Consider the following 23,970-nt stretch of genomic DNA (forward strand, 5'->3'; position numbering starts at 1 on the left):
GTCGGGAGATGAAATTCCTCCAGTTCCATTGCGTGGATCAAATCGAAAAACATCCAGACGAAGACTAAAACATACATGAAGAAAGATTTCTTGTGATACAGCAAGATATGTGTACTAGATCCTGCTTGTCGCACGCCCCCAGATGAAAAGTTGCGAAGACAAAGTATTACTAAGAGGAGAGCTCTAAAACCACATTATATATATGGAGCATGAGATGAACAAATATAGACTCGTTAGCCTAATAAAGCTGTGCCAAATCAATAGAACAAATTACGAGACTAACCGCCGTATCATTAATTTATTATGCTGAGCTAATGAAGCATGTTCATATGTGTCCGGACGAATTTTGGTCAAGAGGTCACGCTCCCCCAACATCTTATTGCAGCTCATATAGGATTATCCTTTGAGAATTCTATGTTAAGATTACAGGTATCTCCTTCAGATACTGCCCTCGTGTTCTTCCTTGACCCTTTTGACAATGCCATTATCAACAACGAATCTCCGTGTCTTATCAGACCTCCTCTCAAAACTTTCCCAGCCCTTAAAAAAGTCGAAGACAACATCACGAGTCTTCTTGGAGTAGTACCTTGTTTTCAGGATAACCCCTTCGGGGATCTTTTCTCTTCCGGAACATTCTTTGAGGTCTTTGTCCTCCAGAAATAGTGCGTTACGGAGGATTTGCTGGGTCTCTCTGCTCTCGGAAACTTGCGCGATACTTTGCCACACGTTGCCAATAAAGCTGAACCGGGTGCCGCGGTGCCAAAAGTAAAGTACAAGAAAGATAAGTACATTGATGGCTATGGTTGCCATTACAGTCATGTATCCCCGTGTAGATTGTGGTGCCTGGACATATACGAAACGAGTCACTGTTGCTTTGTCTGTGGAAGGGAAGAAAGTATTGTAGTCGTAGTATACCATGCGCATGACGCTCGTCAGTAAACCTTGTAGCGCAAGAGCTGGTGAGTTGGTGTCCTTGATGGTTTCGGCAAAGAGGCTCGTTGAAGCACTGTTAACGACTTGGAATTTATCATCAGCTTGACAAGTCGGACAGAGAGCCAGATTGGTTGTATCTGGGAAAATAAAATCCATCCAGCCATAATAATCGTCACCGTCTTGATAAGGAGGCCCGCGTGCCTTTTCTCGAGCCTCAGCAAGGGACTTTTTCATATCCTGCGGAGATATCGTAAGTATTCCTCGGTTAGAATTTGTTAATCGTTCCTTGAGACTAGTGACACCGAGTTGGTTCCTAATTGCAGATGTGTCATAGGAACTTGAATTGGCATCCCATGTATAGGATAGGTAGGTTCTGTTCGATTATATAGGCTCGATGCTTTGATGTTGAGATTTTGTAACCTTTCTCCATCTCTAACACCAAGATACGACGTTAAAACTAGTATTTGGTGCAGAAAGAAAAGGGCGAACATACCCAATTTGTGTTGTATCACCTCCCGGAGCAAAGCACCAAGCCATATCCAAAGGGTAATCCATGGTAACATTTGTCCCGTCGAGAAGGCTTTTCCTTGAAAGCCGGCTCCACTGGCGCAGCCATGGACCGGATTGCGTGGCGTTCAAAAATGCCAATCGCTCATCCTCGATGTATGGGTCGAAAACTCCCTTTCCTTTAAATGGACGTTCGTTGAATATCAGCCAAGAAGCTCCAGAGATGCCGCCCATGTTGGTGGAGCGTGTTGTGTCGATTGTGAGATTTGAGGCAATGTTTCCAGGAACTGAACACAACATCCAACTATTATCGTTGTCATTATAGCCAGAGAGAGGACACGTAAAATTCGTCGTGATGATCCCATTGCTGCCGCGAGTCTCAATGTTGCGCACTGGTAAATTGGAGACTCTTGCCGTCGCATTACCACATATCTGATATCGGTATATCGGTTCAAATTCGACCTCGGAGTGACAGAACCGAAGGTCAATTATAGGCTCCGGTCGTATGCACAAGACGCGAACATCGATGACCCGAGATATACCCTCAAAGGTCCGTAATTCCTCTCTTTCAGATTGCAAAGCGAGCGGAATCAGCGCCCTAATCGTCGGACCGGTATCATCAACGCCCTCCACCGACATGCCACTTTCGGAATACTCAGCAAATGTCTCAGATATATCTGGTCTCCTTTCCCAGTAGTTTCTGACTTTGGAATTAAGCACCCCGAGAATATCATACGTGCTTTGATGAAAATTGAAGCTATTGTTGATCGTTTGGTTAAACGAACTGATACGTGTAATCTCAAGGTCGGTAACAAGTAGCGTCGAGGTGAATTGCGATGCCATAACAGCTAGCAAAAGTGTCGTAGCTAAGAATCTTATAGGTGCTTTGAATGTTTTGCCTGAGAGAAGAAGCATAAAAGGGACTGCGGTCCGCCATTCGTAAAGCGAGCAATGGAGACCTCTGCAACCGCGTCGAGAGGGACACCGTGAGACTCAAGGGCGACTGAGGCAATCATTGAAGTAGATATGACAGCAAGTGACCCAATCGCAGTCCTTATGAGCACACCGGTGATTGTTATTGCCTTCGTCAAGAACGAACCTAACACAACACGGCGCCATAAGTCTGTTGATGGATCTTCGAACCAGAGCCACGACAAAAATATGGCTGACTCTATGAGTACCAGAAGCGATAGCAAGATGACAAAGCGAAGCCACCAGCTCAATCTCGCAGAGCTTCCTCCAGAGTCATTTGCAGCAGTGCCTGCAACCAGTGGTATATTTTCTGTACTTCGGCTCGTGTCATTCGAAATAACGGAGGCTGAGATGCTGTCATCAGCTGTAGAATGATGCATTTTGAAGTCGAATTCTTGGCGATGAGATGTGTCGGTGGCTTTGAATCTGCCGTCTTGATACAAAGATGGCAATTAAACCCGGTGGTAGTGTGCAGGTCTTTTACTTAGATTTCAGGTCGAAAAGAAAGGTTCCGGGGGCCAGAGCGGTATTTGATAGCCTTGAAAGATACTTCGTAAGTTAGTTCAATTGCTACAGGAGCAAGAATTTGCGAATATAGGGGAATAAACGTTGCAGCCCTCAGCCCCCTCTCGGTTGTGGCACGAAGAGCTATTATTAGATCGCGGGCGAAGGATTGGAGAGAACTGGAATGTTCGAGAAGAAAATGCAGGTCAGGCAACCAATCGCAGAGAGGTAAAAGCAGGAATTGTACCACGTCGGGGTCATCATGCATAGCAGGCAGGTCCCTGCCGGATTGACAGGGGGGCCTACACATCGTCACTAAGGCTGTAGGGAAGGTCACATCAACTGCAATGCGAAAGCCATATAATGAACATAAGAACTCAGAGAGGAGACAACTGTTTTGCTCAAAGTGTTCGAGAATTTGGTGTAAATAGTCATCAACACCAGCATACGAGGCAAAGTATGAATGGAGTTTTGTCGTTAGAAACTCACTACTGCCTTGCATGCACTAGAGCTTGAAAGGAATAGAAGAGGAAATCTCTCAGCCCAATAACACTGTACAAAGTTAATACTAGAAGACAATGCAAGAAGAGGCGCCTTACCTTCCCAGCCCCATTCCTTCATTATGCTGAACCAATGCAATTTGCTTATTATTGTAAACTCGACGCATTTGAGCCTCGTTCCAGGATCCATATTTCTCGTGTGGATAGTCAAGTTCTGCAAACTGGAAGATTTCGTGGACCGCCCATTTTCAAAGCCACAAAGGCAATCTTCTTCAACAGAACGACCTTCCATACCCCTGTGTTCAAAGCTGGCATTTAAGTCAGTAGCCCCAAAACTTGAGCAAGGAAGCGAAGTAGATGGTGTTTCAACCCCACAGAGGTGGCCCGGCACGCAGTGTTTCTCATGGTTGTCGCGTCTTCTCCAAACTTCCTTTGTCAACTCCACACACCGCTCCACGATTCCTGACGTATTTCCTGCAGACTGTGACTGCCACCTTTCCAGAACCCAATCTCTGTCTTCAGGTTCTGTCGTCTCGCAACCAGCCATTAACAGAGGCAAAATTTGGAATGCGATCGTGCGGGATGTGAGAGGCACTGTAGCGAGAAGGATGAGGACGTTCTGGGCCATCTCAGCGAAACCAATTCGACTGGGAAGTTCTGGTACCGCTTGATGCAGGAGAAGCAGTGTTGCCCATCTATACGCGTTTGCCGTCTGGATTAGATCCGAAGTATGGGAAGTGAGACTTTCACCTTCGATTACTCCAAGAGAGTTTATAGGGGGATTCCACTGCTCGATAGCCGCTCTCAGTGCAACGGCACGGGAGATGATGGTGAGAGAGTTGGGCTTTTCTGGTGTTCGCCACACGCGACTAACAACATCTGCCACGCGACCAATCCAAGGAAATAACGTCCCTGCAAATCCCATGAGATGGTCAATTTCAGGCCCAGAATCATTTGCAGGATTGTCTAGACTGCGAGCAGTCATGAAATCGACGTCCAGAGCCTGAATGTTGTGGCAGGTAATGCGTGCAAGGACGTCCATGTACATCCAGGTATTGGCAAGAAAGTTCAGAGCGGCTTGGTTGCGCTCCGGCACCTGAGAAGAGAGATGCATAGAGAAAGCCTTTTGGAGGAGGACTTTTGCGCCTTCGATATGCTTGATTGCAGTGGACGATCTCGGATAGCTCCAGGTTTGTGCGAATGCGAGAGCGACCGTCACAGTCAGGACCACTTCAAGACGCATGCCGCTACTGTCCCCCGCCGACAGACTCTGCATACTGCGTTCAAGGTGGCGGATACCCTGAGCACGAAAACGTGGACGATTATTGAATCCCTGAAAAAAGGTCATGGCAGCGATTGCGTGATAGAGTGCAGGATGTTCCTTGGCGAGAGGCCAGACTATGGTCCGCCATGGGTTTCCGGTTGGATCATCCTTGATGGAGAGAAGTTCGCATATTCGACGGTCGAAAAGAAGAGCTACACTCTCTGGACTATCGCTGTGTATGTGCGGTTGGTGGTAAAGAGGGAATATCCCTGTCAGCATGTCCTGCATGACTCCCCTTGAGGAATATGGCAGAGTTAGGCGAAACGACAGATTCGGAGTCTGGTAGCCAGAGCCGAAACTATGGGATCGGGGGGTCATTTCCCAACCATCGTGATATGCTGGTGTTTCCGGTTGTTGACTTGGTAAACGCAACACATCTGTGGTCTCTACTGCATCAAATGGAGGAAGAGTTGAGGACCTGGTAGCCCTTGCTCGACTGACAGGCTGCAGTGGAAACTGATCATCAAGAGCGTCGGCAGCGTTGGAACCTGAAAACAGCGCGTCGAGGTCGTCAAGCTGCCCTAGAGGGCTGGGAGATATGTCAAAGGAAACGTCGACCTCAGGGTCAGACTCCCGTATAAACCAGGGGCTCTCACTGCGAAAGTTGGGGCTAGTGATAGCCTCAGTAGTGTCGGGTGGCAGAGATTCTGAGTCAACTGGCTCGGATATCCCATACTCTGATTGAGTTTTGCGAAGTGCATCATCTTGTAGCTCGATGTTCCGCGTGGTTTCTCGCGAATCATCGGGCTTTCGAGAAATCGGAGGGCGTATGGGACGCCTTGGCGTTTCGTCGTGTGAAGAGGCGGTCGGATGTTCGGGTTTCTGGAACTCTTTCCATCTCAGATCTTTGGTGTAGCCATCGCATATGACGCTGCGACGAACGCACTGTCGACAAGATGGCTTCGCCTCATCACACTTTCTTCTTCTTGCTTTGCAAGTTGCGCACCCTGCAACCATGATGCGTTAGCATTGCTCGATATCAACCCTCGTGCCCCGCTGAGCTGTTCGGCAGGATCGAGGGAGGAGACAGAACTAACCGTTGCGACTTTTCTTGGACTTGGGCCTTGATGATGGCTCTCCATCCCTCAGTACAGGAGAGCCGCGGGGCAGCAATCGACGTGGCTGGACCAGTCTCCTCGTTGTTCTTGACGATGGGGTGATGTTTTGTGTCATAGGCCGGATGGTTTCGATAGCCAAGCAAGGCGAAGATGTCGCACTCATCCCAGATGCAGAACTGGCTGTCAGAGGCAGCGCAGTGCTTGACGAGTTACTGTCCTCCCCTCACTACGGCATCGTGATGGAAAGAAATCGAAATGGCACTGATACGGGGTTGAGAGATAGCGCTGTGAGGAGGCAAACATACCTATTTATGGCTTAGCGTGTTGTCGGTGAGGCGGCCGGCGCGTGGTAAGGAGATCACAAGCAACTACTCAATTGGGCACAAGGTCACAGCCAGCACTCAACTCAAGGTGTGCGGGCTGTCCGCATGTGATCAACTAGGCTAGAGCTAAGTTAGTCCATGGTTTCCGTGGAGATAGACTCCCGATGCTTGAGCAGTCACCCATTACAAATCCTGACCCCTTCGGCAGGCAATGAACAGAGCAAGTCGGGTCTTATCAACACATGAAGAGCGCATCTGCGGCCGTGACACGTATCAAGGCATGGATATACAACGCACAGTGCATATTATGTGGGCTACACGTAGTGTACATACAGTACGACGTACTAATCGTACGGATCTGAAGTATCATGGTCCAGTTACAGCACGGCGCCTGGAAGATCAACTCCGAACCACAATTATTGCGACCTTATCGGTGGGGAACAAGATTGTCACCTGCCCAATGCTACATATGACACGCCGCGAGTTCTCCAATTGGCTGGAAACCTGCGGATTGCATTTCCCAAAATGGACAGTTGGAGAGCATTCCCTTCGTGACCTGATTGGTTGGATCATAGTACTGGGAATAGCGCCAAACAACGCCTTTGCCGTGGTTATTATGTCCGTCATCTATTTAATGTGCAAATCTATGGCTACATTCACGTTGCCGAGTTTCAGTTCTTCTAGATCCCTTTTGAAAAGTAAACGACCTGCAGATTCTTCAAAATCCACTCCAATGGCCAACTGCTCAACAACGCTTCCCGCCTCTTGGTATACCAGCAAGGCCGTATACAGCTTAGAGAGGCGGGCTGTATTCCTCAAGGTTGGTCTTGGAGTCCAATTAACTTCTCCAATACGATTCTCACATCGTTTAGTCATGGATGCTGCTTGGTGCAGTCACCCGATGGCCGGAGGTAGGAAGAGACTACTCCTATGAACTGGCACAGATCAAGTTCCTCGTTCGGCGCGATTCTGCCGATCCGAAAAGTCTCAGGGTCTTTTCAGACCCCGAGGTATGGTGATATACCTCCATTTCCGACGATGACGGACCTATAAGTGGCTGATACACACGATAGGGCCAAGAGATGCGCAGCCACTTGACACCGACAGGGTTATTGTTCATGACCCTTTCCGACGAAACCGTCAGCTTCGAGGAATACTTCCCGGGTCTGGAGGACTTGATAGCACACGTCGACTTTACAAAGTTTCAAGTCAGGAGAACACTCAAATATCCCGGCAACTACAACTGGAAGGCCATGGTCGATGGATTTCAGGAATGTCTCCACTGTCCCTACGCACATCCGGCGTTTTCCAAGGCGTACGCGCCAACTACCTACGAGATTCGGAACAAACATAACTACTCGCAGCACTTTGTCGAGACAGACCGGCCAGATGATGGCTTGTTCCTCTACTTCTTCCCCAACTCCACGCTGAATCTGTATGCCGGCGGCATGTCATCGTTCCGCGCCTGCCCGTCCGAGGACCCTGCCCAGACGACAATGCTGTTCGACTATTACCATTGCGAACCCGATGGTTCTGAAGAGTTTGAGAACTATTTCAAGTTCGCGCGCACAGTTGGACTCGAGGACCATGACCTTTGTGAGAAGACGCAGGCGAACCTTGGAGCCGGCATTTACACAGAGGGCGTTCTCAACCCAGACAAGGAAAATGGAGTTGCGTGTAAGTCGTTCTTTTAAACTTTGGTGTTGAAATACGTACTCATAATTTGCCATTAGATTACCAAGGCCGAGTTCTGGAAATGTGTTCCGCTCAGTTCCGGGAGGAAACAGTCGGGGCCTAAACTGCTGCCACGGATGTGCCTGAGCTTGAGTAACGAGTGTCGAGATAGCGTCAAAATTGAAAGCCAAAACCGACCTCATTGTGACGATTCGCAAGATTTGGAAGTGTAGCCAGACACAAATGAAGATCCATGATGTGGAATGGTTTCATTGCATTTGCCCTCTCTCTGGATTTCCTGACTCGCCATGCCGTAGTCATTGTTTAATTATCTTGGTCATTTTTTTGAACTGCAACTATACCGTAACAGGTGGCCGATAGTACGCAATTTTGGTTAGCTATTTTTTTCAGAGATTCCGCGCAATTAGGTGATGGTGTCAGGATACTGTTAGACACCAACCCCCAGTGGAGTGATACCTCAACGCCACTGCACCCATCTTCGTTGACTTCCTTGCACCACAGAACCTAAAATAAAATTGCTAAAAAGGTTACCGAATTCAAAATCTTTCATATTCAAGTAAAGATAAATTGACTGTAGCTCCCTAGCCAGTTTGCAAAAATGACGCTGTTGATAATGCGTGACGTCGAAGATCTGGCTATCTTGGGATACGACGGGGAGGGGTCATGCGCTGTCACCGTTAGATATGTCCACCCTATCAACAGTAAAGGAATGAATTTCCATTTTGGGGTCGTGAATGCTCCCAAGTTTGTCAGGTCTTCTGATCGTCGGTTCCCCGCGTTGTTGTTCGACTCAGGGACATACTTTCCAATTTCGGCATTGATAACCGATACACGTTGGGCGGTGCTACCTTATCAACCCACGAGGATCAATCTGTTGGGCATCAGTAACATATTGGTATGTTTACTGACTCTTATATATCTGAAATTCAGTCCGAGTTCACCACTATGCCCGAGCAAGATCATCAACTCTTTATTCTACCCAGTCTACTTATTCGGAGCCGCACCTTATCAACATCATGGAGCCCATTAGCCTTCTGCCTGATACATTCTTTTGCGCATTTTTACTCTCGATTTCCTTGAACTTTTGGTTCTTGTTTGGAAAAGTCGTACCGTCATCCAAATCCGGGATCTTTACCACCCCATCACTTGCTTTAGTCACGAATAATGAAGCAACAAAGCGACGAGCGCTCCCTAAAGGATGGTGGACTGATGACTCGCGTTTCCAGCTCGAACGACGAGCCATTTTTAGCAAGGTACGATCCATTTAATCATACTTTCTCCGATCTGGCCTAATTTGGGCAGACTTGGATCTGCGTAAGCCACCGCGGTCGCTTCGTGAACCCCGGAGACTATGTCTCGTATGAGCTCGCTGGCTTCAAATTCTTCCTCATTCTGGGAAAAGACCAAATTGTGCGAACATTCCACAATGTTTGTCGCCACAGGGCATTCCCTGTGACCAGCAAACCAGCCGGATCATCGACAGTCCTAGGATGCAAGTATCATGGATGGAGCTATGACACGATAGGCCGACTTACAAAGGCGCCACATTTTGAAAAGGTCCCTGACTTTGACAAAGAACAACACAGTCTTTTCGAGATTCACACAAAGGTGGACAACTATGGTTTCGTCCATATTAACTTGAGTGCCATCGAAGGAGCAGGCGATACCGAGTTCATCGCCGCGAAGAAGATCGGAAGACCCACTGGGATCCGCCAAGATTCGCAACTCGTCCACAGTTTGGAATTTAAAGGGAAATTCAATTGGAAGGTTGCAGGTAAGTGCATTAACCACGTCTAAGCCCCAGAAGGGAAGATGTGCTAAAGAGCAACAGTCAGCGAAACCAGCAAGAACGGCGACATGATCCCAAATGGGCTTGCTAGGGATCACTCTAGCAAAGCTTTTGGTACCTTGTTCACTTTTGGCATGAGGTTCACGGGCCAGCTACACTACTTTCCACTTACTGCAGTGTACACGAAGGCTGGTAGTCCGTTCTGGTACCAGTTCACATTCTCTCCAGAGTCTACACAATTGACAACACTACGGTGCGATGTTTACTCAACCAAACACTCAAATTCTTCCAAGTTTGAGGGCATCTTGAAAGAAAATCTCCAAAGCCTCGTCACATCCAAGGTTCAAGAATACGAAAGAGTATATACAAAGCTCAGAAGCTCTGACAACAACTTTAGCGATGACAGCTGTATGTTAAGCCCGAGCCCTGAGTGAACTTCCATAACATAACGTGTAGATGATGAAGCGAGAATCGTTGATATTGTGGAAGCCCATCTACAGGAGGAGAAAATAGCGGGAAGAGATATTAAACCAGCTACAGTGCAGCAGTGTAAGAGCGCAGCGTTTACTCAAGCGGAAGGAAGTAAGTCAAGAATATCCTGAACTGTCGTGTGAGAATCTTGAATTTAATATGATTGAATAGTATGCCAGGCAATGGAGGACAAACTGGCTTGGTGATATATTGAGGTGGCAGTGTAGAATCAGCAGAATGGGAACAGGTCAGCACTGCATCGGATTGTTACATCAATTGGAATATAGATCAAGCGAGGACAATCCATGGTTTCATAAGATCAAGGGATGATCAAAAGAGAATGCAAGTACAGATGAGCTCCATAATGTCGGCATTCTGGTATTACTGATATTCCGACACCACGACGTTCATATTTGACTCCGCTTTGGAAAATTCCCTCTCGTCCATGTCCTTGCCCATTTACCAGTATAATAAAGTCTTTTGTCGAAATAGGTCTTAAAATCGATGCTGATACAGCGAAAAGTCTCCTGAATAGCAGTTGAATTGCCCACGAAGGTGAATAAAACAGAGCTTGGCGGAATGGAGCATGGTGCGGTCTGCACATTGTTGGGAATCCATTCAACTTCCGAACAACAGTTACTATCGATTTCACGCCAAGCAAGAAATAAATGACAGATGCTACTGCTTAGTGTACTTGGTGCTCATTTCATCTCTTTTGGCGTCTGATGTGAGTGAGAAGAGAGATGTACAAAATATACAGGGATTATGGTAGGAAAAGGTTGGACATAGAAGCCCAGATAGCTTCATACTACTATTCAAAAACCCCTCCTTATATCCTAGTCAATGTTGACTCAGTGATGTCTCTTAACACTCTCCGCAAACAAGATATCAACAAAGGTCAAAACGCTACTCATATCGCCGCTGTGTACCTCAACATTGCTAGAAACCTGTGCTCCGACATGCACATCCGTAACCACGCGGCCCATTGGCTGTAGCTCTATACCCACCACTGATGACCTGTTCCGTGATCCGTGGGTCCCCTCCGCAACGATGGCCTCTTGGCTCTCGCTAGTTCCTGGGTATTGGCGCTCTCCGCTTCCCAGGTCACCCTTTTCAATGTTCACCGTCACTTCCTGGAACACCAAGATGCCTCCATAAGACGGCGGTGACACTCGCGAGTCGTCGGACGATGGGTACATTCCTGACTCATCTACCGTATCAACTGATTGAGCCCGCATGCCGCTCCCAGGTGGGCACAGATTGATGGTTGAGCTTGACCGCGCTGAATCCGATGAGACCCGGCGCCTAGCAACCGTCGCCATCGACTTGTCATTCATCCGAATCGCCGCGACCGTCTTGGATCGTCGAAACGGCCACACCAATGATGCCAGTCGCGAATGACCTTCTCTCGAAAAGTCCTCAGGCGGAATGACTGACTTGACAATGGGCCCGAACTCCTGATGCACGCCTCGCGTAAATGCTTGGTGGTACTGCTCCGAAACCTGATGCATCTTCAAGACGCCCAGCGACACGAATTCGAAGTCGGGGGTTGACAGCACCGAGTGGATCGGAACCACCAGCTGCAAAGTTATCATGGCCGTCTCTGCTTGGCCCTGATCGTCGTGGCAGGGTAGACGCACAATGGTCGATGAGAGCACAGCATCTTCGAATAAAGGGTCCTTGATGGAATTCCGGAGAGTCCGAATGGCTTCCCCCAGTTGTCTCGCAAATGCCTCCGCTCGCGGGGATTCCGGCGCTATGTCGGCATCAAACAGCTGGGGAACAACGCTTGAGACGGGCATCCCTTCCAACTGCCGGAGGAAGTCTACGTGCCAGCGTTGGACGGTCTCCAACTGTAGGCCCACGGACGGAAGCAGATTTCGAGCCCCCTTGCGTACCAGCACCTCAAATCCACGAGAATTATCGACTCGGGCTCGAACAGCAAAGAAGCCCAGATGCACTCCGGATGACACTCGAGTCTCCTGGGTTGAGAACGTCGCCATACTTCGTAGTGTCGACTCGAAATCGGGTGACCGGATTTGCATGTTCGTTCGGATCGAGTCGCTAACTTGGTGCAGTTCAGCAAATCGGTAACCGGCTGATGTTAATCTGTCCGCGTCGCGATCTGTCTCAACTCGACGGACTAAAAACATTAGCGAGCCACGTCCATATCCCTGTTGCCAAGATGGGAGGCCCTTCTCTGACATGTCGATCCCGCTCTGGTCTTCGTCGGATCTGTTGTCCTCCTCCTTCTCCGGCTTGCCAGGGTTTCGGGACGATTTCCGCATCCGCGCCTGTGGTCGCTCGTAAAACGCGCCAGTTGACAGAATTTCGTCCCAGAGGAATCCCACCGAAGTGATGTCCTCATTCAGTCGCTCAGCAAGTGTCATGGCGGCAAGACAGAAAAGCTCGCGGAAGATGATGTCGTAATTGTCAATGATCTCGCCGTGTTCGTTGCTCAATTGGATCCCTGCTCCCGCATCATGATCGCGACCAGAGCGCGGTAACAGAAGCAAATGGTGTCTCATGCCTGCCAGAAGGCTTGAAATCCCACTCCAATTTCGGGATGCCTGGAACATCCAATGGAACAGTGGGTGGTCGTTGCCAAACCGTTCTTTGGCATTCTATAACAGTGAGAGTTAGGCCAACTAGATTACCGCTGGATGAAGTCACTTCTTACCTTTTCCAAGAACGAGTCTGTAACAGCAGCGCTGGGAACGAAGCCATCGGGATCAACTAGGATCCTGCCATGCTTGTCAAAGACGGCGGCCCCTAGGGTAATCTGCTGCGCCCGAAGTGCAGACTTCCTCATGTTCCGTGTCCGGAAGATGGCGGAGCCGGCGAGGATAAAACAAGCACCAAGTGACTATGAAGATCAGCCGTCATGGTCGGGGCTCCAAATCTCAAGCCGCATGTATGTAGGTACTGACCAGGCAGATAACGACAATGACTGTCGCACTCCTCGACGGCTCGTTAGTCTCAGTTTTGATGTTGACTAGTCGATATCGAGTCCCGACAGCAGCGCACCAATGCATCCCAGACACAGCGCCTGCGAGGATAAAAGCTGAGACAGTCCGCTTCCACCACGAGTTGGCCCAAACGGCTCGAAATATAAAGAACGTGGAGAGAGCGATAATGCTGGCGACCACAGCGATAATAGCGGCACCGACGACGAAAGCTGGATTGTAAGTGCAGACGTAATTCTGAATGGATCTGTTTCCAAGGTAGTGCATTCCGCAGACAGCAGCGCCACAAAGGACACCGCCGATAAGGATTCTCCACCAAGAGACCGCATCGTTCGTGCCGACAGCAACAAAGGCAGCCAGGAGTACGATAATAGGTACGAAGAAGGAGATGGCGGTAAAGCCGCTCGAGTACGCCACCTGCAACTCACGCTCTCCATTTGCCAGGTCAATGGCTCGGTTACCGATAAAGTGCTAGGGGGAGGTGAGCGAACGCCTGGATGAGCTTGATTCAGGCTACTCACCATGCACCAAATTGATATGCCACCCATCGTTATAGCCGAACTCACCAGGAGCAGACTGCTCCCGTTAGCATCGTGTTCCTGCGAGGTATTCGAGGAGAGCGACATACTGGTTGAAGATACCCATGAAGTGCGTCCGGCGGTTGATCAACTCGAGCGTCGACGCAGCCCCGACAAGACTGACGACGTAGCTAAGAGCGACGAAGCCGGCATTGTAAGTCTGGGGGACAATGTGGCCCTGGTATTGGCGGAGGAGATCCTCAGTTGACATATTGACGGAAATCCTTGGGACCAGCAACTCGGAAAGTTGCCGTCGTCTGTTCAAGTGAGGAACGACATGTGCTTCGCCTGGAGGTTCCCTGATCAGGACAAAGACGGTTCTTAATACTACAGCTCGGGTCTGGTGGAGCTTCGAAAGACAACCCACTATTCTGCTAACATGGACCGGGATCAGGCTTCGGCCTACCTGGCATTTCCCCCCTGACGCTGTGTAAACATTGGAGAGTCTAGTTGACAAGGTACTCTCTGGAGCCAAGCCATCGAGCAACTCATCGTAGTTGAGTCGTTCTTCGCCGATGGCCAATGGAGGCGTGGCCGGTGTTGGTGGCTTGGAACTTGGAGCAAAGATGGCATCAGTGCTAAGGTGTGGAACAGGGGCGTCGATACCCGCTTTCAGCTGTCACAATGTCTTAGTGTGGCACTTGGAGGTCCATACCAGCTGAACGTTGGGGTGCCGACCTGGCCTTGGGAGGAAGCTATTCCCGACTTGGAGCCGATGTCTGATGTATGGAGCGCACCAAAACACACGTGGTTGATGGGGGACTGGATCATGGCCGACGAGCCCCGACTGGCTGGAAGCCCCGCAGGATCCGATAAGCGAGGCCAACTCTGGTCTAGGGTTATGAGCTATTGCGGAACCATTCTTATAGCTGGGTCTCGGGGGGGCCGGAGGAGCCTGTGCGTAATACCGGTTGAATTCCGTTGTGGATCTTGTTGGTCGAAGACGCTGTTCGTGTATCGATGTGATAGATCTGTTCAGGCATCTAAGTAAGGGATGGGCTTGGGCTTTCAGTCGCTTGGCAGGGAGGCGCGATTGGATCCAGCTAACCGAAGTGGTAGAATGGAGCTTGTGTTTCCTGAAAAGAAAGCATACGGATACGTATACCTGCTGCTTTGCTATTAAGGCTCCTCCCTTGACGCACTCGACCCTTGCAGGGGGGAACTAGCCATTTATGGCTAATCTCATATTGTGTTGCGCTCGAGCCGAGCTTGAGACATCTCCGCAAAGTGGACAATTGCACTACTGAACGGATCGATCGGACACGCGGCCCAAGCGAGCAGCTTTGTTTCGCGAGGTGGGTACGTGAGTTGCTACTACGTGGTAGGCCAGGAGACTCCCTTGGCCACGGTGGAACCGACACAGCCGAGGTTAGGAGGGAGCGTTGGATTCATGGGTCCGGCGAAACCGCCCACGTGGATTTGAGGACCCGGGCGTGAGGTGTATTTGGGGCGTCTACTTGCTATGAATAAATGCCTACACGCTACGTTGTTTTGCCTCTTCGCTTACGTTTGATGGCCCAACCTCGCTCCATCATGGCAGGTCTGCTTGAAGGCCGAATTCTCCAAGTATTGGGCATGCTATCCTTGGCAGCTGAAGCGTAGTCTTCCAACTCGAGTTTGTGCTACCAGTTACATATCATTGCTAAATGTAGCTCACTAGACTGCGAAGTCTGATTGACTGCGAGCCTCCCCTTGTCCACCACGAAACCCCACCTAACTTTGCTCTAGATGGAGAACTCGGACAGAGATGAGAACAGGTGACGCAAGAGAAGCCAAGGAAGCCAACGCGCAAGAAAAATACACGGGACGGATGTGAAGCGAGATTATTGTCGACAAGGTCGGTGCCAAAGACCACTCAGACAGATCGACGACCATCCTACAAAGCACTCGCGCGGACATCAGCGACGAGCCAGCCCGGAAAAGATGGGGCAACCTCATCAGGGCACGCGGTATTATCCTCTTTCACCCCTCGTATTGACACTCTACAATGCACTATCGACACCGTTGAAGTGGGGGAGAAGACAGGAGGCCCGTTGGCCATCTTTACATGACCCAGCCATTGTTTCGAGCGGCCAACTTCCGTCTCATCAGCTCCGCCATCTGCGGGCGTATTTTAAGGCTGGGCATTTTTCCAACCATTACTCCGTAGCCCGATTCACTGATCAAAAGTGCCAAGCCTCCTTGGCAACTAAAGCAAGACGCCACTTTCAGGGCAGGTTGCGGGAATTCGGGAATGACTCGCAGCCGAATCTCGCCACCGCTAGGAGAATTTGCACGACCCCTGCAAGTGACCTGCCTGAAGTCTTCCGGCTCTCAGGGACTCAGTTTAGTTTATAACAGTGCCCCTTGCCATCTGCCAAAGGCACCTGCACTGACGCTTCTCAGTCTCTCATCGGACTAGCGCAGGGTTTGAGTGTGTTGGTATAAAACATGTGGTACGTATTTGGAATACAGTGAACCAAAAACTGGTCATCGTATTAATTAGCGCCTTGGTGATATTACGAGCCCAGATTCTCTGAAATGTCCGACTGTGACACCAACTGCTCTCTTTTTTACAGTCTCCTGGGTTCACCTGATCGTGCCCTCAGTATACTCTCCGCGTATTCAGCATTCTTCGAGCTACTTGCATCAGCTTCTGCTGCCCACGAAGTTACGCCATCCATCATCATTGGAATGATGGTGAACAACGTCCCCGTTGACCAACCTTCGGATTACATTCTCGTATTGCGTGTAATGGCGTCTCTACTCGAGCTGCAGAATTATCACACATGCGCGGTCTTTGCAACATGTTATGTTCATGTGAAAGACGAAAGACAAAGCCAATGCAATGGCGTGACATCATATTCATTGTTTCAGAACTCGTTGTTGTCATATCACACAACATAATGCTGCCTGCTGGGACTCCGGCTGGCATTGACGTGACTGCAATGCACACGGAGCTTTTGCGAGACAGATGAGACAGGGATGAATTCGGAATTCAAATTTTACCGCATATTATGAGCCTGTACAACGTGATAGAGTATGGTGTTGCATTTCAAACGTTCTCTTTGTCCTTTTTGTTTCAGCTTTCTCTTTCTCCAGCCACTCCAGACTCAAGACTGTTACGCATTGCCCACCAATGAATACTCTTTTGCACTTCCGTGCTCTTTTGAGTAAAGTTACGAACAAGGTATAATTTGCTCTCTCCGTATATATTCCTCCATTCCCCGTCTTCTTTCCAGGAATTGGAATCGTCCAGCAAATCGCCGGCTTTCCTCCTTTTGCTTACCGCCCCTCCAACCCGCCCCCCATCGTCCTGCTTTCCCAACAAACCAGCGTGCGGATTACGATGCCGCCCCCCACCAGTTTCCCCATGGTGCCTGGTGGGCCAGCGGGCAGGAGTTTTGAATGACCACGAGGGCACTTCGTAACCCCTCCCGACGCAGATTTGGGAAATAAACAGTAGAGGCTACTTTGCAGGTGTTTTTACTATAGTGTCTAAGAAGTATTAGGCTTTTATTCTTGTTAGATAAATAAACAGAAACAATAACTTAATGTAGCTGCTAATATTTTATATTGCGCAGTCCTAAACCTGGGTCCATGAGACATCATGAAGAATATGATTCGTAAGCTTCAGGTACGAAAACACAGATCCGAAACTCGCGAAGTCCTCAGGTACGAGGTTGATAACCTTAACTCCAAGCTCATACTGGCCCCAGTCTGGCTCGGCAAATACCTCGTGCCAGGCCTCTTCAACTTCTTTCGATAAGTAAAAGCTCCAAGTGCCCTGCCAGATGATGTTGCCGGACCTATCCGATTTCTCATATTGGAAAATGCCAGCCTCTCCGGTCTTGCAGTACCAAATCTCAAGTATCTCAAGCTTGGGCATTTTCTTTGCGGCCTTAGCTGCACTCTCGAGCAGTTCGTTGACTATAGCGCTTGAACGGGACACCAGTATATCCGATGTCACTGCAATAGTTTTCAGAAACATCCAATCAAGTTGTGGGTTGGGCGAAAAGAAGCCCCGGGCATCAATGGCGAAAGAGACAGAGAGATGCTCAAGGTGGCGGCTGGTTTCAAGCATAGCCTTGAGCAGTTTTCTATTTGATCGTGGTATTCTCATCTTCCCTGGTCGGTGGTGGTACATGGTACTGAACTCTTCATAGAAGCCGAACTGTTTTAGTGAATGCGGTAACTCATACCCAATCAATGCGGAGTCTATAGGATGTGAGTATACATGATCGTTTCAGGGGGGGTACCATACGCATATCCCGTTTTCTATCGTCTCTTCTCCGGCCGTAGCACCATCGCTCGAGGTGAATGGCTTCAACGCAAGGTATAGCGTTAAATATTTGAGAGAGAGCCTTTGCACTGATATTCCGAAAGTATCGCCGACGAATGAGGAGGCGGGTGATGACTTCCGCCTTGGGAAGATGGGGCGCATCTTGATCTTCTCTATCCAGAAGTCTGCCAGAGTCAAATTCGAGCGGCGTTGTTCCCAGGAACCTCCATTTCTGCCAGTTCCACACATCCAACCACGATGGATCAGTAGGAGGATCTTCAAAGCGTTTCAAATGCTCCAGATGTGGATCGGGAAGGGCGGCTTCAGAGAAGCCTTGCTCTAGGAATCTGGAATACGCTCTGCGGATATTTCTGTAATCGTCATGCATCCCTATCTCGAATGACGAAACAATGCCGAGTTCGACAGTGACGCGGTAGTCCCTCCAAGCGGAAAGAACCTCCCAAAGATGCCGGACTGTCTGAGTAAAAATGAGGGCATTCTCCTCGTTTGTTAGGGCGTCGGCACGAGGCTTCCTATCATCAGCATCTTCGATAGGTATCTCCAGGAGAATATGCTTGATGTAGCCTCTCCGGTAAGGACAAGCAAGGCGTGCGAAGGCTTCAATATCAGATGGATGCAGTATGAGATGGCGAAACGTTCGTTGCTCCACGATCAGTTGCCAGCGTTTGCAGACGCAAGCGCAGATAGAGAGACAAGTTCTAGAAGCGTTTGAATCATTTTGCGGTTCCATTAGCCACTCTAGGATGTAGAACTGGCTTTCTGGCGGTAGTGTATTCTGTGGTGCCATTGCGATGTGAGGGCGTGCTTTTTGGTGACAAGGGGAGAAGTAGCCTGGAGAAATGAGACTCTGTTTATATCTGGTGTCGCTAATGCACGGTTACAGGGTTCATTATTACCCGTCGAGGGAGGGGATCAGGATCTCAACATTGTTTTTGTGGCCGAACCTCTGTGGTGGTCAATCACAACGATGTAATTTTTCTAGAATGAAACCTTGCTGTGACGTGCATGAGGAAAGGTTGTGCGCACAAGGTACTGTAACTTCGACACCTTTACAGACTACAGTGCACTTCAATTCGTCATATCTTTACGGCAAAGCTAGATGTCCAAAATATGTAAGTTTAAGACAAGGTGTATTTCTGTTTTATGGTTTTACATAGCCGTGGTTTTTCGAGATTAAGCCTTTTTGGTGACCAGGCAGAGGCCCCAGGTGGTTAGCCACTACGCCGTAAGTACAGACTAAATATATTGGATAAAGCAAAAACCTCAACAGAAACTCCTTAATGCCTACCAGACAACTGGTAGTACGCCTGAACCGCTTCTCCAGCCGAGCGGTATAAGATCCCCAACTCGTTAATATTCCTTCTCTTATCGAATTTGAATCCAATTTATATATCCATATCAGTCCATTTCTTCGATATGCTAATAAAGGGTGTCGCATTATAAACTACTAGTCTTAGGAGATTCTAAGAAGGCAGTACCTTCGGAATCTCATGCACGGGTCGGATGAGGTTGGCTATGTCTAACAGAGTGATACTATGGCTACCGGAGATAATATATTTCCCAGTTGCATCCGTGTTCCCCCCGACCTTGATATGAGCCTCAGCTATATCTTTGAGGTCCACTAATAACCAGGAAATATCAAGGTAACAGATCTAATTTTTCACCGCGAGGAGGTCTGCGTTGTCGCCAGCCGCAACAGGATAAAGTCCAGGCAGGAGCCGTCCCGCAAAAATAGCGAGCTACCTACCGGAAGACGTGGGAAAGACACGCTTGACGCTTTCCACCCCGTTGACAAAGTTAAGAGCGTTTCTGGTCCGTTACAGAGCCTGTTCAACCCACTCCTTGAATCTGTTCTTGATCTGAGCTGGTACCAGGAACGGCGAGGCGATATGCTAAACGAGATAAGAAAAAGAGATTCAAACTCACAAAACGAGAGCTATGTTAATAGAAGAGCAAGCCGGGCGCAGAGCTCTCATTCCGCAACATCCGTGTTTATTCTAGGAGTATAGGGTAGGCAAAAGGACGTTAGTACTTGAGCGGAGTGTGATCAAGACGTTGGCGTTAAGCAATATCGAGCTTACTTTAGTGTTAGAAGATGACGCCGTATTACGAAACCTCTGATAGATTGATATCATGAACCTGGTCCGAGGGGGTACCAGGAAACCCGTCTCTGACCGGCCCGGTTATCCGGGCCCAAGCAATCACCAGCATCAGTATCACCTTGGACACTCATGTCCTATCAAATTGACCGTAACGGATCCACCACTTAGTGATTGTCGAAAGTACCTAGTACTATTACTGCCGGTTGTGACTGCCGGGTTCTGACGTGGGCTGTGACAGCATCCAGGAACCAGGATCTAGTAAATAAGGCTATTGACTTTTCCCCATCTAGTAATAGCCCCAGGTTCAGTCTCATAGATTAATAGAATGATGATAACGTGGCTTGTTGCCATGGACTTTGTGTCCGTTGGGGTCATTGGCTTTGGAGGCATCCAAGAAATCTCCATTGTGGGTCAGCACGACTGGAAGAGCTCGTTATCTGGAGTCTTGAAAACCTGGTCCCTTGGAAGCTTTACCATACAGCTGGAACTGGAACTTATCCAGCAATTTGCCATATGGGTTAGCTTACTTCGCTGCACCCCGGATGTTTGTGTTAGATTCTACCTTAGCTGCTATATCGGCCAGGGCTAATCCTCGGTCCTGGGAAATGGGTCTCTAGCACAAGGGCTAATGCAACTGGCTGACACTCTAGAGCCGTTTAAGCTAGTGCGTTCCATTCACCAGGCTTGGTCAAGATACTCCACTGTCATCCAGCTGCATTAGCTTTATCATGAGGTGAGTGATACTTGGTGGAAGAATGTCTGCTTAATGGGGGCTGCAAGTAGCATCTAGGTAAGATACAGAGTAGCTGCTATCCAGAAGGATTCCGATGGCTGTACCAAGCTTCCAGTACGTAATAGCTAATCAGGACGTTCAGTATGACGATGACCAGCTTCACCACTCCGTAACCTCCTCGTTCTATCCAAGCCATAACCCCTTTTAGTGTGAGAAATGGAAGGGGTCTTTGTCAGAATAGAGCCGACTTAATTACAAAGAAGGGTTGCCTATCAGGGGTTGCATGAACGGGTGAAGGCCAATGGGCACAACTGATGTAGTAGGCCAGCTGCACTTGAGTATACTTCGAGAGAGTTCGGGAATGAGAACCTAGAGAACTTGATCCCTTATCTCTGTGCAGAGATATTAATGGACTAATCCAGTCGTCGCGCGATCACTATCATACGCGGCGGTGTGAGATTTTGTTATATCCTATCTCCGGATGACCCGCTCAACAATCGCCGTACCACTTTTCGCTAACAGTGTCAAGGACTTGGTCGGTGGTTCGGTCGCCAAGATAGAAGTGGATACACGTCTATACGAGTATACAGCCTGGTAGGCAGCTAACATGTCAAGCTTGTCGCACAGATTGAATCGTACCTCTGGCCTCGATAACCACTAAACGAGTCATGGACTTTTAATCCCGTAGGTAAGAATTGGGGGTTACGCAGGAGAGATACGATATGACGTCGGAATCTCCTCCTTCAGACTAAAAGCAATGAATTTGTAATGCTATCTTTATCTATGGCTGACAGTATCACTGAATTTCAAGTTCGGTGATAACGAATTGACACAGATGCACATCTTGATGTCATTACATAATTGGGTCAAGAAGCTATACTCAGAGTGTCCTAAGAGGCATCGACTTCAAAGATAAGGTGTGAATGATATCTTGATCTGATCTGGATGCGCATGATATATAAGAATCAAAAGAACCGTTGCAATGTACATCATGCCAGTCGCCTTTCAGCATTGCCAGGACTAAATCAAGGCCAATACTCTTGCCATGTTTCGTTCACTTATTACGATGGCACTTGTTGCCTCAGCGGCGATTGCCTCGCCGCTGCAAATCCGCAGCCGCACAGATCCCAACACTGGTTTGACTTGGATCTACAAGAATTCAAGCCTGCCGAAAGTCATGCAAGTAGAATGGTCAGAAATTCACTCCGGAGTTATCTAATGTCCATGATAGGCTGTATAACACCGGCGATGGCACCATCCTCTCGGGTTCAACAAATGGGCGCTTGGACAACATCAACTACGGAGGAGGTGTTGGTGGTTTGACTCCGGAAACCCTCATTGGCAATGTCAGCGAGGTTCTCGACATTGCCCAGTTTGCAGTTCGCAACATTGGCGGAGGCGGCAGTGCCAATGCCGACTCGGACAGGTTCCTGAACATCTCGATGGATGCCCACACTCGACTGTGCACCCGTCACTCTGACATCGTCGGCGCTGTCATGATCCACGGCACAAACACGCTGGCTGAGACTGTACGTTTCTTGATAACGCTCTAACCTCTGAGATTCTCATCTAAATGATACCCAGGCTTTCGGTGTTGATCTCACCTTGAACTGCTCCAAGCCCTTTATTGCGACAGGTTCCATGCGACCCAACTCCGCTTTATCAGGTGATGGGCCTCTCAATTTCTATGACGCTGTCAGAACTGCGATTCACCCCGAGGCGCGTGATCGCGGAGCTATGATTGCGTTCAACGATCACCTGGTGTCTGTTTTCTATGGAACCAAGACCAATGGTAACACCGCCACGACCTTCCTGGCAATGGATCAAGGCTACATTGGCCAGTTCCTGGCCGGACAGCCGTACTTCTTTTACGGCGCATCTCTCCCCAAGGCTCGACATTATTTCAACCCGTTCAAACTCCATTATCCCCTTCCGAAGGTAGTGGTTCTTTACGGTCATCGTAAGTGAAAGGCAACTTGGAAGTTCAGAGATGTATACTGACCTCTCTGCAGAGGGGTTTGACGCTAACCTGTTGTACTCTGCTGTTGCGGATGGGGCCAAGTAAGTTGCATCTTTTAACGCTTCATTGTACGCGTTGACACGCTTAGGGGAATTGTCATAATGGGCGTCGGTCCTGGCGGCCTCAGTAACGCTGCTACCGAAGCCGCTAATGCACTCTCTGAGAAGGGCATTGTCACTGTCGCATCGCTCCGCCCCTTCTTCGGTGCAGTTGTTCCTAGGCCTCAAATAAGCAATATGTAAGTCAATAACTTTTCGAGTTTTGAAAGATAGTACTGGACTAACGATCCTCGCAGTATCAGCTCGGGCTTCTTGCACGGCGAGCAATCCCGCATCCAGCTTCAGCTCGCTCTTGCATCTGGCTATACCGTCAGTGGCATTCGTAAATTGTTCGAGGGGGATATCCGCAAAGCGGTTTACAACGATGCCACAGCATTTTACAACGGTACGGACTTGTAAAGTCTTGATACGAACAACAGCTTAGCACGCCTCTGATATACACAACGACTTGAGGGACAGGTCTCAGCGATCATCTTTAACAAATCGAAAGTCTTCGCTGTTAAAGAGAATTTTAATACCCATAGAACGCGTCATTGAAATAAAATAGCAGCAGGGCGCTCAGTCCTTCACAACTAGCAAATATGTGTCATTATTTCAACTCTAGAAAGGCTTGTAAGGGGCATTTAGCTTGGAAGAAACCGGAATTATGTAGTAATTGTCAGTGTCTTGTCTGTTCTGGTACTGAATGTAGTACTAAGGGTATCTCTCTATTGTTTGCAGATCTAAAATATCTAAAATACTAACATAACAACTCGGCTAGACCAATCAGCATTTACATTTTTGCGTATATATTATAGCTCTAGCCACACCAGCTATAGTACCTCAAGCTTTAAGCCTTAAAATAAATAAAATAATAAATAAAATAATAAATAAAATAATAAATAAAATAATTTTAAAGTTTAGAATTTCTAACTGCCTGTTATAATATCAAAGCCTGTATCGCAGGCAGTTACAAGCTAGTAAGACAAGTATGGTGATTTTCAATGTGAACTCCGCTCTGAATGCTGGGTCTCGTTGGCGGGAGTGTTCGCTCTTAAAATAGGGACTGACCTTTGCCTCTTACAAATCCAATCCGCCGTATCCCCAGGATTTCATCTACACCACGAAGCCCTCAATTTCGGGGAGCTATGTTCATGGTAAATTCACCAACATTA

General features: G+C 48.6%; 7 protein-coding genes across 7 annotated transcripts; 3 read left to right on the forward strand and 4 right to left on the reverse strand.

The window, feature by feature from the left end:
• Positions 1 to 344: 344 nt before the first annotated feature.
• Positions 345 to 2,283, reverse strand: BGZ61DRAFT_552067 (uncharacterized protein; the record flags this gene model as incomplete). The annotated part of the gene is made up of 2 exons (XM_046255523.1): positions 345 to 1,306; positions 1,427 to 2,283. The coding sequence occupies 2 exons, from the start codon at positions 2,281 to 2,283 to the stop codon at positions 439 to 441; spliced, it is 1,725 nt and encodes a 574-aa protein (XP_046100886.1). The 3' UTR covers positions 345 to 438.
• Positions 2,284 to 3,393: 1,110 nt separating this feature from the next.
• Positions 3,394 to 6,083, reverse strand: BGZ61DRAFT_426207 (fungal-specific transcription factor domain-containing protein; the record flags this gene model as incomplete). The annotated part of the gene is made up of 2 exons (XM_046243675.1): positions 5,778 to 6,083; positions 3,394 to 5,687 (listed from the first exon to the last, which is right to left on the reverse strand). Exons 1-2 carry the CDS (start codon positions 5,959 to 5,961, stop codon positions 3,394 to 3,396), a joined length of 2,478 nt encoding a protein of 825 aa, XP_046100887.1. The 5' UTR covers positions 5,962 to 6,083.
• A 771-nt stretch (positions 6,084 to 6,854) lies between these two features.
• On the forward strand, positions 6,855 to 7,919 carry BGZ61DRAFT_359326 (uncharacterized protein; the record flags this gene model as incomplete). Its single annotated transcript, XM_046241066.1, has 4 exons — positions 6,855 to 6,941; positions 6,994 to 7,131; positions 7,195 to 7,798; positions 7,855 to 7,919. The coding sequence occupies 4 exons, from the start codon at positions 6,855 to 6,857 to the stop codon at positions 7,917 to 7,919; spliced, it is 894 nt and encodes a 297-aa protein (XP_046100888.1).
• Positions 7,920 to 8,832: 913 nt separating this feature from the next.
• Positions 8,833 to 10,282, forward strand: BGZ61DRAFT_496627 (Rieske [2Fe-2S] iron-sulfur domain-containing protein; the record flags this gene model as incomplete). Its single annotated transcript, XM_046251041.1, has 5 exons — positions 8,833 to 9,069; positions 9,119 to 9,590; positions 9,648 to 10,013; positions 10,062 to 10,187; positions 10,248 to 10,282. The coding sequence occupies 5 exons, from the start codon at positions 8,833 to 8,835 to the stop codon at positions 10,280 to 10,282; spliced, it is 1,236 nt and encodes a 411-aa protein (XP_046100889.1).
• A 481-nt stretch (positions 10,283 to 10,763) lies between these two features.
• Positions 10,764 to 13,831, reverse strand: BGZ61DRAFT_396378 (uncharacterized protein; the record flags this gene model as incomplete). Its single annotated transcript, XM_046242956.1, has 5 exons — positions 10,764 to 12,700; positions 12,757 to 12,942; positions 13,007 to 13,513; positions 13,564 to 13,618; positions 13,671 to 13,831. The coding sequence occupies 5 exons, from the start codon at positions 13,829 to 13,831 to the stop codon at positions 10,928 to 10,930; spliced, it is 2,682 nt and encodes an 893-aa protein (XP_046100890.1). The 3' UTR covers positions 10,764 to 10,927.
• Positions 13,832 to 17,185: 3,354 nt separating this feature from the next.
• BGZ61DRAFT_481484 (uncharacterized protein) lies at positions 17,186 to 18,689 on the reverse strand (the record flags this gene model as incomplete). The annotated part of the gene is made up of 2 exons (XM_046249291.1): positions 17,186 to 17,817; positions 17,864 to 18,689. 2 exons carry the CDS (start codon positions 18,687 to 18,689, stop codon positions 17,186 to 17,188), a joined length of 1,458 nt encoding a protein of 485 aa, XP_046100891.1.
• A 3,114-nt stretch (positions 18,690 to 21,803) lies between these two features.
• Positions 21,804 to 23,398, forward strand: BGZ61DRAFT_552078 (Asparaginase/glutaminase; the record flags this gene model as incomplete). Its single annotated transcript, XM_046255524.1, has 6 exons — positions 21,804 to 21,928; positions 21,969 to 22,266; positions 22,322 to 22,697; positions 22,750 to 22,798; positions 22,846 to 22,995; positions 23,053 to 23,398. The coding sequence occupies 6 exons, from the start codon at positions 21,804 to 21,806 to the stop codon at positions 23,213 to 23,215; spliced, it is 1,161 nt and encodes a 386-aa protein (XP_046100892.1). The 3' UTR covers positions 23,216 to 23,398.
• Between the last annotated feature and the right edge of the window lie 572 nt (positions 23,399 to 23,970).

The sequence above is a fragment of the Ilyonectria robusta genome (genome assembly GCF_021365365.1).
Source record: "Ilyonectria robusta strain PMI_751 chromosome Unknown BGZ61scaffold_18, whole genome shotgun sequence".
Lineage (NCBI taxonomy): Eukaryota > Fungi > Ascomycota > Sordariomycetes > Hypocreales > Nectriaceae > Ilyonectria > Ilyonectria robusta.